Raw genomic sequence first — 14340 nt, forward strand, 5'->3', positions numbered from 1 at the left:
CAGCACTGGGAGCATTTACCCCACTGAAAGACCAGACCACACTGCCGCTAGACACTGTTACTAGACACTGTTACTAGACACTGTTACTAGACACTGTTACTAGACACTGTTACTAGACACTGTTACTAGACACTGCCGCTAGACACTGTTACTAGACACTGTTACTAGACACTGTTACTAGACACTGTTACTAGACACTGTTACTAGACACTGTTACTAGACACTGTTACTAGACACTGTTACTAGACACTGCCGCTAGACACTGTTACTAGACACTGTTACTAGACACTGTTACTAGACACTGTTACTAGACACTGTTACTAGACACTGTTACTAGACACTGTTACTAGACACTGTTACTAGACACTGTTACTAGACACTGCCGCTAGACACTGTTACTAGACACTGTTACTAGACACTGTTACTAGACACTGCCGCTAGACACTGTTACTAGACACTGTTACTAGACACTGCCGCTAGACACTGTTACTAGACACTGTTACTAGACACTGGTGTTCATGGGATCTCTACAGCTCTCCAATGGGAACTCTATAGGCTCTGAACTCTACAGCTCTCCAATGAGAACTATACAGGCTCTGAACTCTACAGGCTCTCCAATGAGAACTATACAGGCTCTGAACTCTACAGCTCTCCAATGGGAACTCTATAGGTTCTGAACTCTACAGCTCTCCAATGGGAACTCTATAGGTTCTGAATTCAACAGGCTCTCCAATGGGAACTCTACAGCTCTCCAATGGGAACTATACAGGCTCTGAACTCTACAGGCTCTCCAATGGGAACTATATAGGCTCTGAACTCTACAGGCTCTCCAATGGGAACTCTATAGGTTCTGAATTCAACAGGCTCTCCAATGGGAACTCTACAGCTCTCCAATGGGAACTATACCGGCTCTGAACTCTACAGGCTCTCCAATGAGAACTATACAGGCTCTGAACTCTACAGCTCTCCAATGAGAACTATACAGGCTCTGAACTCTACAGGCTCTCCAATGAGAACTATACAGGCTCTGAACTCTACAGGCTCTCCAATGAGAACTATACAGGCTCTGAACTCTACAGGCTCTCCAATGAGAACTATACAGGCTCTGAACTCTACAGGCTCTCCATTGAGAACTATACAGGCTCTGAACTCTACAGGCTCTCCAATGAGAACTATACAGGCTCTGAACTCTACAGGCTCTCCATTGAGAACTATACAGGCTCTGAACTCTACAGGCTCTCCATTGAGAACTATACAGGCTCTCCAATGAGAACTATACAGGCTCTGAACTCTACAGGCTCTCCAATGAGAACTATACAGGCTCTGAACTCTACAGGCTCTCCAATGAGAACTATACAGGCTCTGAACTCTACAGGCTCTCCAATGAGAACTATACAGGCTCTGAACTCTACAGGCTCTCCATTGAGAACTATACAGGCTCTGAACTCTACAGGCTCTCCATTGAGAACTATACAGGCTCTGAACTCTACAGCTCTCCAATGAGAACTATACAGGCTCTAAACTCTACAGGCTCTCCAATGAGAACTATACAGGCTCTGAACTCTACAGCTCTCCAATGAGAACTCTACAGGCTCTGAACTCTACAGCTCTCCAATGAGAACTATACAGGCTCTAAACTCTACAGGCTCTCCAATGAGAACTATACAGGCTCTCAAATGAGAACTATACAGGCTCTGAACTCTACAGGCTCTCCAATGAGAACTATACAGGCTCTGAACTCTACAGCTCTCCAATGAGAACTATACAGGCTCTAAACTCTACAGGCTCTCCAATGAGAACTATACAGGCTCTCCAATGAGAACTGTACAGGCTCTGAACTCTACAGCTCTCCAATGAGAACTAAACAGGCTCTGAACTCTACAGGCTCTCCATTGAGAACTATACAGGCTCTGAACTTTACAGGCTCTCCAATGAGAACTATACAGGCTCTGAACTCTACAGGCTCTCCATTGAGAACTATACAGGCTCTGAACTCTACAGGCTCTCCAATGAGAACTATACAGGCTCTGAACTCTACAGGCTCTCCATTGAGAACTATACAGGCTCTGAACTCTACAGGCTCTCCATTGAGAACTATACAGGCTCTCCAATGAGAACTATACAGGCTCTGAACTCTACAGGCTCTCCATTGAGAACTATACAGGCTCTGAACTCTACAGGCTCTCCAATGAGAACTATACAGGCTCTGAACTCTACAGGCTCTCCATTGAGAACTATACAGGCTCTGAACTCTACAGGCTCTCCATTGAGAACTATACAGGCTCTCCAATGAGAACTATACAGGCTCTGAACTCTACAGGCTCTCCAATGAGAACTATACAGGCTCTGAACTCTACAGGCTCTCCAATGAGAACTATACAGGCTCTGAACTCTACAGGCTCTCCATTGAGAACTATACAGGCTCTGAACTCTACAGGCTCTCCATTGAGAACTATACAGGCTCTGAACTCTACAGCTCTCCAATGAGAACTATACAGGCTCTAAACTCTACAGGCTCTCCAATGAGAACTCTACAGGCTCTGAACTCTACAGCTCTCCAATGAGAACTCTACAGGCTCTGAACTCTACAGCTCTCCAATGAGAACTATACAGGCTCTAAACTCTACAGGCTCTCCAATGAGAACTATACAGGCTCTCCAATGAGAACTATACAGGCTCTGAACTCTACAGGCTCTCCAATGAGAACTATACAGGCTCTGAACTCTACAGCTCTCCAATGAGAACTATACAGGCTCTAAACTCTACAGGCTCTCCAATGAGAACTATACAGGCTCTCCAATGAGAACTGTACAGGCTCTGAACTCTACAGCTCTCCAATGAGAACTAAACAGGCTCTGAACTCTACAGGCTCTCCATTGAGAACTATACAGGCTCTGAACTTTACAGGCTCTCCAATGAGAACTATACAGGCTCTGAACTCTACAGGCTCTCCATTGAGAACTATACAGGCTCTGAACTCTACAGGCTCTCCAATGAGAACTATACAGGCTCTGAACTCTACAGGCTCTCCATTGAGAACTATACAGGCTCTGAACTCTACAGGCTCTCCATTGAGAACTATACAGGCTCTCCAATGAGAACTATACAGGCTCTGAACTCTATAGGCTCTCCAATGAGAACTATACAGGCTCTGAACTCTACAGGCTCTCCAATGAGAACTATACAGGCTCTGAACTCTACAGGCTCTCCATTGAGAACTATACAGGCTCTGAACTCTACAGGCTCTCCATTGAGAACTATACAGGCTCTGAACTCTACAGCTCTCCAATGAGAACTATACAGGCTCTAAACTCTACAGGCTCTCCATTGAGAACTATACAGGCTCTCCAATGAGAACTATACAGGCTCTGAACTCTATAGGCTCTCCAATGAGAACTATACAGGCTCTGAACTCTACAGGCTCTCCAATGAGAACTATACAGGCTCTGAACTCTACAGGCTCTCCATTGAGAACTATACAGGCTCTGAACTCTACAGGCTCTCCATTGAGAACTATACAGGCTCTGAACTCTACAGCTCTCCAATGAGAACTATACAGGCTCTAAACTCTACAGGCTCTCCAATGAGAACTATACAGGCTCTGAACTCTACAGCTCTCCAATGAGAACTCTACAGGCTCTGAACTCTACAGCTCTCCAATGAGAACTATACAGGCTCTAAACTCTACAGGCTCTCCAATGAGAACTATACAGGCTCTCCAATGAGAACTATACAGGCTCTGAACTCTACAGGCTCTCCAATGAGAACTATACAGGCTCTGAACTCTACAGCTCTCCAATGAGAACTATACAGGCTCTAAACTCTACAGGCTCTCCAATGAGAACTATACAGGCTCTCCAATGAGAACTGTACAGGCTCTGAACTCTACAGCTCTCCAATGAGAACTAAACAGGCTCTGAACTCTACAGGCTCTCCATTGAGAACTATACAGGCTCTGAACTTTACAGGCTCTCCATTGAGAACTATACAGGCTCTCCAATGAGAACTATACAGGCTCTGAACTCTACAGGCTCTCCAATGAGAACTATACAGGCTCTGAACTCTACAGGCTCTCCAATGAGAACTATACAGGCTCTGAACTCTACAGGCTCTCCATTGAGAACTATACAGGCTCTCCAATGATAACTATACAGGCTCTGAACTCTACAGCTCTCCAATGAGAACTATACAGGCTCTGAACTCTACAATCAATAAATCAATCAATCAAATGTATTTATAAAGCCCTTCTTAAATCAGCTGATGTCACAAAGTGCCGTACAGAAACCAGCCTAAAACCCCAAACAGCAAGCAATGCAGGTGTAGAAGCACAGTGGCTAGGAAGAACTCCCTGGAAAGGCCAGAACCTAAGAAACATAGAGAGGAACCAGGCTATGAGGGGTGGCCAGTCCTCTTCTGGCTGTGCCGGGTGGAGATTATAACATGGCCAAGATGTTCAAATGTTCATAGATGACCAGCAGGGTCAAATAATAATACAGGCTCTCCAATGAGAACTATACAGGCTCTGAACTCTACAGGCTCTACATGGGAACCCTACAGGCTGACTAGTGGTTTCAATGAAGTCTTTCTCCTGGAAGCTGGATTAAAGAATCCAAACGATGCAGGCCTCTCATTAGAGTCAAAGAGCCAGGAGGGTGAGGGGAAGGGTGGAGACCAGATAGATCTGCTCTGCTTGCATTCCTCTCCTCCTCCCTCTCATCCCGCTTTCTCCCCTTGCTCCTCAAACACACTCAGGTCAGTCTTTTCTCTGAGCTCCAGACTGGGGGGCACTATATGTACGCACAAAGGAGAATGTGTACAAAGAGAGGAGTGTGCTGCACCCCCCAGCAAGCCTAAATGTTCTCACCCTCGTTCTCCTTCATTCTCCTTCACTCCCTCTCTTTCTTACTCTCTACTGAAAGGTAGGTATGTTGTGAATTCTGCTGCTGGCCTGATGTCAATTCCACAGAATAAACACAAGTATAAGAAGCTGAAATGCTGAGTGACAGTTTAAACAGCAGTACAACAATATAGACAGGAGTACCCCCTTTCTATCCTCTTCTCTCCATCCCCCATCACCCCCTGCATCCCACGCCACCGGCGTTATGTTACATAAGCCCTTTCCTTCATTCTCCCTCTCTCACACACACAGACAGATGTCTTCCAGATGCCTCAATGTACAATTGTTTGGTTTGTTGTTTGTAGGACAAGGAGAAATATCACTGGTATTCTTACTTCATAAAAGGCTTCATATAGTTTTCCCTATGGAACATTATGTTCCAAAACAAAACTTTTCAAGGTATTGGGGTTAGACATAATCATTAAACCATCCTTGTAATATGGATGTGACATTAATAACTTGGCTAAAACCGCTGTCATTTCTTCACACACAAAACAAAAACAATATACCGGGACTGTACATTTGACCATTTTCCATTTTAGTCATTTAGCAGATGCTCTTATCCAGAATTAGTACATTCATATTTAAATAGCTAGGTGGGACAACCACATATCACAGTCATAATAAGTATCTTTTTTCTCAATGAAGTAGCTATCAGCAAAGTCAGAGATAGCAGAAAGGGGGGGGGGGTTAAGATACTCTTTGAAGAGGTAGAGTTTCAGGTGCTTTCAGAAGATGTGCAGGGACTCTGCTACCCTCCCATAGTGCCAAAAGCAGAACGGAGTGCTCGGGTTGGGGTGTAGGGTTTGAGCAGAGCCTGAAGGTAGGGAGATGCAGTTCCTCTTGCTGCTCTGTAGGTAAGTACCATGGTCTTGTAGTGGATGTGAGCTTCTACTGGAAGCCAGTGGGGTGTGAGGAAGGAGCAGGGTGACATGAGACGAGCGGGGTGACATGGGAGAAGCGGGGTGACATGGGATGAGCGGGGTGACATGGGAGGAGCGGGGTGACATGAGAGGAGCGGGGTGACATGGGAGGAGCGGGGTGACATGAGAGGAGCGGGGTGACATGAGAGGAGCGGGGTGACATGAGAGGAGCGGGGTAGCATGAGAGGAGCGGGGTCACATGAGAGGAGCGGGGTCACATGGGAGGAGCGGGGTGACATGGGAGGAGCGGGGTGACATGGGAGGAGAGGGGTGACATGGGAGGAGCGGGGTGACATGAGAGGAGCGGGGTGACATGGGAGGAGCGGGGTGACATGGGAGGAGCGGGGTGACATGGGAGGAGCGGGGTGACATGGGAGGAGCGGGGTGACATGGGAGGAGCGGGGTCACATGAGAGGAGCGGGGTGACATGGGAGGAGCGGGGTGACATGGGAGGAGCGGGGTCACATGAGAGGAGCGGGGTGACATGGGAGCAGCGGGGTGACATGAGAGGAGCGGGGTGACATGAGAGGAGCGGGGTGACATGGGAGGAGCGGGGTGGCATGGGAGGAGCGGGGTGACATGGGAGGAGGGGGGTCACATGGGAGGAGCGGGGTCACATGGGAGGAGCGGGGTGACATGAGAGGAGCGGGGTGACATGGGAGGAGCGGGGTGACATGAGAGGAGCGGGGTGACATGGGAGGAGCGGGGTGACATGAGAGGAGCGGGGTGACATGAGAGGAGCGGGGTGACATGAGAGGAGCGGGGTGACATGGGAGGAGCGGGGTGACATGGGAGGAGCGGGGTGACATGGGAGAACTTGGGAAGGTTACAGCGTTCTGGATAAATTGCAGTGGTTTGATGGCACAAGCGGGGAGCCCAGCCAGACAGGAGATGACAAGTGCCTGGATTAGGACCTGCGCCACTTCCTGTGTGAGGAAAGGTTGTACTCTACGGATGTTGTACGTTGTACCTGCAGGAGCGAGTCACTGCTTTGATGTTTGCTGAGCGTTAACGACAGGGTGTTGTCCAGGGCCACGCCAAGGATCTTTGCACTCTGGAAGGGCGACACTGTGGAGTTGTCAACTGTGATGGAGAGATCTTTGAGCGGGCAGGTCCTTCCCCAGGAGGAAGAGCAGCTCCGTCTTGTCGAGATTGAGCTTGAGGTGGTGGGCCGACATCCAAGCTGAGATATTGGCCAGGTACGCAGGGATGCGTGTCGTCACCTGGGTGTCAGAAGGGGGAAGGAGAAAAGTAGTTGAGTGTCATCCGCATAGCAATGATAGAAGAGACCATGTGATGATATGACAGAACCGAGGGACATGGTGTAGAGAGAAGAGGAAAGGACCAATAGACCTGGGAAACACCAGTAGTGAGGAGACTACGTGGTGCAGACACAGATCCTCTCCATGTCACCTGATAGGAGCAGCCTGCCTGGTAGGATGCAATCCAAGAGTGTGCAGAGCCTGAGACGCCCAGCCCTGAGGGTGGAGAGGAGGATCTGATGGTTCACAGTGTTGACGGCACACACTGCATGGCAGAGAGAGAGAAAACACATGCTCCATGTAGGGGAGACCCGGAGGCAATTGTTAAACCTTGAATTTCTCCACAGAAACAAGCTAGAGTGATGAAAGTCTATCATTACATGTCCATTCAGGTTCCCTCCCGGCTCTCACTATGTGCACCTTTTATCGGCAAATGTTTGTTCTAGTTTTTTTGACCAGCTATATTTTTCTTTTACTGTCCTGAGCATTAATGTTCAAGAATTCAAACTAGCATCATTTTTATCACTATACTGTATGTTGACTAAACATTGACATGTGTCATGTGTCCTCACTGGAGGCTTCGTGCCATGGATCATCACTGGAGGCTTCTTAACGTGGATCATCACTGCAGGCTTCTTGCCATGGATCATCACTGGAGGCTTTGTGCCGTGGATCATCACTGGAGGCTTCGTGCCGTGGATCATCACTGGAGGCTTCGTGCCGTGGATCATCACTGGAGGCTTCGTGCCGTGGATCATCACTGGAGGCTTCTTGCCGTGGATCATCACTGGAGGCTTCTTGCCGTGGATCATCACTGGAGGCTTCTTAACGTGGATCATCACTGGAGGCTTTGTGCCGTGGATCATCACTGGAGGCTTCTTGCCATGGATCATCACTGGAGGCTTCTTAACGTGGATCATCACTGGAGGCTTTGTGCCGTGGATCATCACTGGAGGCTTTGTGCCGTGGATCATCACTGGAGGCTTTGTGCCGTGGATCATCACTGGAGGCTTCGTGCCGTGGATCATCACTGGAGGCTTCGTGCCGTGGATCATCACTGGAGGCTTCTTGCCATGGATCATCACTGGAGGCTTCGTGCCGTGGATCATCACTGGAGGCTTCGTGCCGTGGATCATCACTGGAGGCTTCGTGCCGTGGATCATCACTGGAGGCTTCTTGCCGTGGATCATCACTGGAGGCTTCGTGCCGTGGATCATCACTGGAGGCTTCGGACTGGAGGGACACACAGGAGGCCTGGCTCTGGGAGCGGGCACAGGATACACTGGGCCGTGGAGGCGCACTGGAGGTCTCGAGCGTAGAGCCTGCACAACCCATCCTGGCTGGATGGTTACTTTGGCACGGCACGTGCGGGGCGCAGGCACAGGACACACTGGGCTGTGCAGATGCACCGGAGACACAGTGTGCAGAGCCGGCGCAGGATATCCTGGGCCGTAGAGACGTACTGGCGGCCAGATGCGCTGAGCCGGCACCCTCCGACCTGGCTGGATGCCCACTCTAGCCCGGCTGATTCGGGGAGCTGGAAGGTAGTGCACCGGGCTGTGAACACGCACTGGAGACACCGTGCGCTCCACCGCATAACACGGTGCCTGACCAGTACGACGCTCGCCACGGTAAGCACGGGGAGTTGGCTCAGGTCTATAACCCGACTCCGCCAATCTCCCCGTGTGCCCTCCCCAAAAAGAAATTGGGGGGCTGCCTCTCGGGCTTCCTTGCTAGCCGTGTTCCCTCGTAACGATGGGCCCCTTTACCAGCTGCCTCCGCCTTCCTGGCTGCTTCCACCTGTTCCCATGGAAGGCGATCCCTTCCGGCCAGGATCTCCTCCCATGTCCAGGATCCTTTGCCGTCCAGGATGTCATCCCATGTCCAGTCCTCCTTTTTACCACGCTGGTTGGTCCTTTTGTGGTGGGTAGTTCTGTCACGGCCGATGGAAGAAGTGGACCAAGGTGCAGCGTGGTAAGCGTACATTTTCCGTTTTATTTAAAATGTCGCCAACAAAACAACAAACGAAAGAAACAACCGTGAAGCTTACAGGGCATTAGTGCCATAAACAAAGTGAATTACCCACACCGAAAGGAGGGAAAAGGGGCTACCTAAGTATGGTTCCCAATCAGAGACAACGATAGACAGCTATCCCTGATTGAGAACCATACCCGGCCAAAACATAGAAATAAAGAAACATCGAAAACAAAACATAGAATGCCCAACCCAAATCACACCTGACCAAACCAAATAGAGACATAAAAAGGCTCTCTAAGGTCAGGGCGTGACAACATGATTGACATGTGTCACTATTGTGGCACATGAGGTGTTGTCATGGCTGCTGGGTTGGGGGCAATTGTAACGCGGTGTTAAAATGAACCTGAGCCAAGCAGCCAAATTATGCTTTAAAAAAAAAAAATACTTTAGGATTGTATGAATTACACATTCATTATACAAAAACTAACTTTAGCCTTGGGGTCCTGTAGAGTGCCAAAGAAGTTGTAAACAGATATCGCTGAGCACCATCAAATTATTCAAATGTTCTGAGGAACCCAATGGCCATGCGCAAACAGGGGTGTTACTGTAAATATTGGTTACGTACATATAAATAATAATATTTCTTGCAAAATCATTACATATGTCTATGATAATTCATAAACATGAATGTTTTTGAAGTTAAGTCTTTTTTGGGGTTTATTTTTTAGGTGTTACATTTGGCCCCAGCCCTTGGCAAGGGGCAAATGTAACGTCTGGACTTTTCAGACTAAAATCAACAATGTTATCTGACTGCTTAATTTACAGACCTATAAATTGTATGAATTTGTAAGTTTCTTATATCAAAAAAATGACTGGCCTAAAATACAAAACATTTTACAATTGTCCCCGGTCTCCCCTATACACAACTCTGACTTTAAGAATAATGTTTACGCCAATTGCAGGATGTTCTGAGAGGAAGACTAAACTAGGGCTGCCAGAGAAACACATCATTACTGTTGATGTTCAGATCAACCTGTCAGTGGAAAGGACACTCAGACAGCACCTGGAGGAAAAGAAACTCAGATGACAGGAACAAGACGATCCTTACTCTCCTGTCATGAGTGGAATAGAAAATGGAGGATAAAGACTGTGCTCTCTACAGTGTGGTACACCACACAATGCACCATGTACTCAGTATCTTTCCCGTCTGAAACGGCACCCTATTTCCTATATAGTGCACTACTTTTGACCAGGGCCTGGCCAAAAGTAGTGCACTATATAGGACAAAGGGTTCCATTTGGGACACCTGGTGTTCAGTCCCAGCCAGGTCTCTTGGGCTCAGCCACCTGTCTTTAACGGGCCGCCCCCAGGTGGTGAAGGTAGGCAACAACATCTCCACCCCGCTGATCCTCAACACTGGGGCCCCACAAGGGTGCGTTCTGAGACCTCTTCTGTACTCCCTGTTCACCCACGACTGCGTGGCCATGCACGCCTCCAACTCAATCATCAAGTGGTAGGCTTGATAACCAACAACGACGAGACGGCCTCTTCAACCTCAGGAGGCTGAAGAAATTCGGCTTGTCACCAAAAGCACTCACAAACTTTTACAGATGCACAATCGAGAGCATCCTGTCGGGCTGTATCACCGCCTGGTACGGCAACTGCTCCGCCCACAACCGTAAGGCTCTCCAGAGGGTAGTGAGGTCTGCACAACGCATCACCGGGGGCAAACTACCTGCCCTCCAGGACACCTACACCACCCGATGTCACAGGAAGGCCATAAAGATCATCAAGGACAACAACCACCCGAGCCACTGCCTGTTCACCCCGCTATCATCCAGAAGGCGAGGTCAGTACAGGTGCATCAAAGCGGGGACCGAGAGACTGAAAACCAGCTTCTATCTCAAGGCCATCAGACTGTTAAACAGCCACCACTAACATTGAGTGGCTGGTGCCAACATACTGACTCAACTCCAGCCACTTTAATAATGGAAAGATGTATGTAAAAAATGTATCACTAGCCTCTTTAAACAATGCCACTTAATATAATGTTTACATACCCTACATTACTCATCTCATATGTATATACTGTACTCTATACCATCTACTGCATCTTGCCATCTTTATGTAATACATGTATCACTAGCCACTTTAAACAATGCCACTTAATATAATGTTCACATACCCTACATTACTCATCTCATATGTATATGTATATACTGTACTCTATATCATCTACTGCATCTTGCCATCTTTATGTAATACATGTATCACTAGCCACTTTAAACAATGCCACTTAATATAATGTTTACATACCCTACATTACTCATCTCATATGTATATACTGTACTCTATACCATCTACTGCATCTTGCCATCTTTATGTAATACATGTATCACTAGCCACTTTAAACAATGCCACTTTTATGTTTACATACCCTACATTACTCATCTCATATGTATATACTGTACTCTATACCATCTACTGCATCTTGCCTATGCCTTCTGTACCATCACTCATTCATATATTTTTATGTACATATTCTTTATCCCTTTACACTTGTGTGTATAAGGTAGTTGTTGTGAAATTGTTAGGTTAGATTACTCGTTGGTTATTACTGCATTGTCGGAACTAGAAGCACAAGCATTTCACTACACTCGCATTAACATCTGCTAACCATGTGTATGTGACAAATAAAATTTGATGTGATTTGATTTAATCACTGCCAGAGCAGAGCTCTCTCTCAGAAGTCCACAGTTTCTGAACATCGACAGACCGGAGAGAGACAACTCATGTGCCTGTCTGTCTTCAGTCCTACTGTACTAAGGCCATGTTATGTTTTAGTCTTTCTGTGGCAAGAAACATTTTGGTCTCAATCTGATCAATAACCCAAGCGGACAATGTTATATTGAGGCTGGTAATCTGCTCTGGGATCTGTCCTGTGCTTTGAAACCCTGTGGAGCTAATGGACTAAATGCCATGTGTCATTTACAAACAGAGACCGGATGATTCCTGGGCTGCATGGGGAACAATGGTGGAGGCTGACTATATACTGTAGCCTAGTTCCTAAGAGAGATAACAAGAGAACAGCAATCTCAATTTCCTATACTTTCCTTTAACTTTCAAAGGACAATCATACATATAATTATTTTTTGAAAAAGCACACACACACACATACAGGATAAGTATTTGAAAGAGGATTTTCTCTGGGAAAGATTGACAATGTCTGGACTGGGCTCTACAGTGTGTCAGACTGGCTGGGATTGCTGAACTCACCTTCTTGTGGCTCTTGAGAACAGAGGGGGTGACGAAGGCCTTCTCACACAGGTCACACTTGTACTTCTTGTGTCCGTCGTGCACCACCTGGATGTGCACGTTGAGCGTGTCTTTTCTCTTGAAGGTGGCATCACATTGGTCACACTTAAATGTCCTCTCACCTGGAGAAGTGACAAAAGATGACAGTAAAGAAAGAGACACTTTCCAAGTCTCTTTTCTGCACTGTCTTATTTTCTAGGGAGGAGAAGAGATGGATCCATTATTATGCTTCTAAAAGCAGAACTATCCCTCACAGTAGGACTGAAAACTACTTCTACAGGATAAATGTATGGGCTAAAGAACATTGTGTGTTACGGTGCTGCTCCCTACAATGTTATTTTCATTCTGGACAGTACTTATTTGTTTACCTTTTTCTAAAATGACACTCATTTTGAATCCTTCCCTAGTAACACAGATTGCAGGAGAGGACAGAAACAGACGGACACTGAACATACACAGCTGCCTGCTCTTTGAATGGGTTTCCTATTTAACAGCAATAAAATAAAATAAATGCAACTAGCACTTAACTTATTCATTCATTTAAAAACATAAAAAACACCAGACATCACTCTGACATTAAACAAAAGCAGAACTCTCAGCTGTTCCCAACGAGAGCCATATAAACTACAGCATGATGTTATTCCTCACGCCTTAACTCAGTGACTCCATACAACAGAGACTATTGTTGAGAAGTGCTTTACAGGGGGATCAGTGGGTTGGATAGTGTGTGTTTGCTTGGCAGAGTGAGTATTGGCTCCAAACGTGTGTTAATTCTCCCATTACGAAGAACGAACATGATGGTCAGAACAATAAAGTGGGACACAAGTAGACGCCTGTGTCCGTTAACGCTCTAGTGGTCCAATAAAAACCTTCCATCCATGAATATTCATGTCAGGGACTCCTTTAAATACTGGCTTCATTAATGCTGAGGTTTTAAGTCATTCACAAACATGATTGATTATGAGAAGAGATGAAGGGCTATTGTTCATTCAATAAAGCCTTCAGAAACACACACGGATACTCAAACACACACACACACACACACGCACCCCGAGGATCATAACACACACTGAGGGCTTACCACTGAGTGACATTTGACCCTACGTAAAGGTGTAATCTTTATTTCAAGTGAAAATTATGATAGCTGTTCTTCATTTTCTCACAGCGGAACACACGAGTGGACAGAGACATCACATAAACACACAAACAAAAACACAGAGATTTAGTCTCTTTCTCTCTGTATATATACTTAACAAAAATATAAACAACATGTAAAGTGTTGATCCTATGTTTCATGAGCTGATGTAAAATATCCCAGAAATGTTCTATATGCACAAAAAGCTTATTTCTCTCAAATGTTGTTTACAAATTTGTTTACGTCCCTGTTAGTGATCAGTTCTCCTTTGCCAAGATAATCCAGCCACCTGACAGGTGTGGCATATCAATATGCTAATAAAACAGCATGATCATTAAACAGGTGCGCACATTGTGCTGGGGACAATAAAAGGCCACTCTAAAATGTGCCATTTTGTCACACAACACAATAGCGTGCAATTGCTGACTGCAGGACTGTCCACCAGGGATGTTGCCAGATAATGTAATATTCATTTCTCTACCATAAACCGGTTCTAACGTTGTTTTAGAGAATTTGGCAAAATGTCCAACCGGCCTCATAACCACATGTAACCACGCCAGCCCAGGACCTCCACATCCGGCTTCTTCACCTGCGGGATTATCTGAGACCAGCCACCCGGACAGCTGATGAAAATGAGGAGTATTTCTGTCTGTAATAAAGGCCTTTTGTGGGGAAAAACTCATTCTGATTGGCTGGACCTGGCTCCCCAGACTTTACCATACTTTTTTCCCACATGCTGTTTCTCTTATTCTCTTTTCTCTCTCTCACACACACACACACACACACACGATACATAATACCAGTCTCAGCCTCATGGCCCAGTATCCTAGT

At 46.6% G+C, this 14340-nt stretch overlaps 1 protein-coding gene across 1 annotated transcript in view; it reads right to left on the reverse strand.

Annotated features, from left to right (window-relative positions):
• LOC120054512 (PR domain zinc finger protein 5-like) overlaps positions 1 to 14340 on the reverse strand; it is a 52861-nt gene that overhangs the window by 24490 nt on the left and 14031 nt on the right. The window contains exon 12 of the mRNA XM_039001948.1: positions 12336 to 12496. Coding sequence (XP_038857876.1) covers positions 12336 to 12496 — 161 coding nt within the window. The remainder of the gene's footprint in view (positions 1 to 12335; positions 12497 to 14340) is intronic.

This window comes from Salvelinus namaycush, chromosome 10 (assembly GCF_016432855.1).
Source record: "Salvelinus namaycush isolate Seneca chromosome 10, SaNama_1.0, whole genome shotgun sequence".
Classification (NCBI taxonomy): domain Eukaryota; kingdom Metazoa; phylum Chordata; class Actinopteri; order Salmoniformes; family Salmonidae; genus Salvelinus; species Salvelinus namaycush.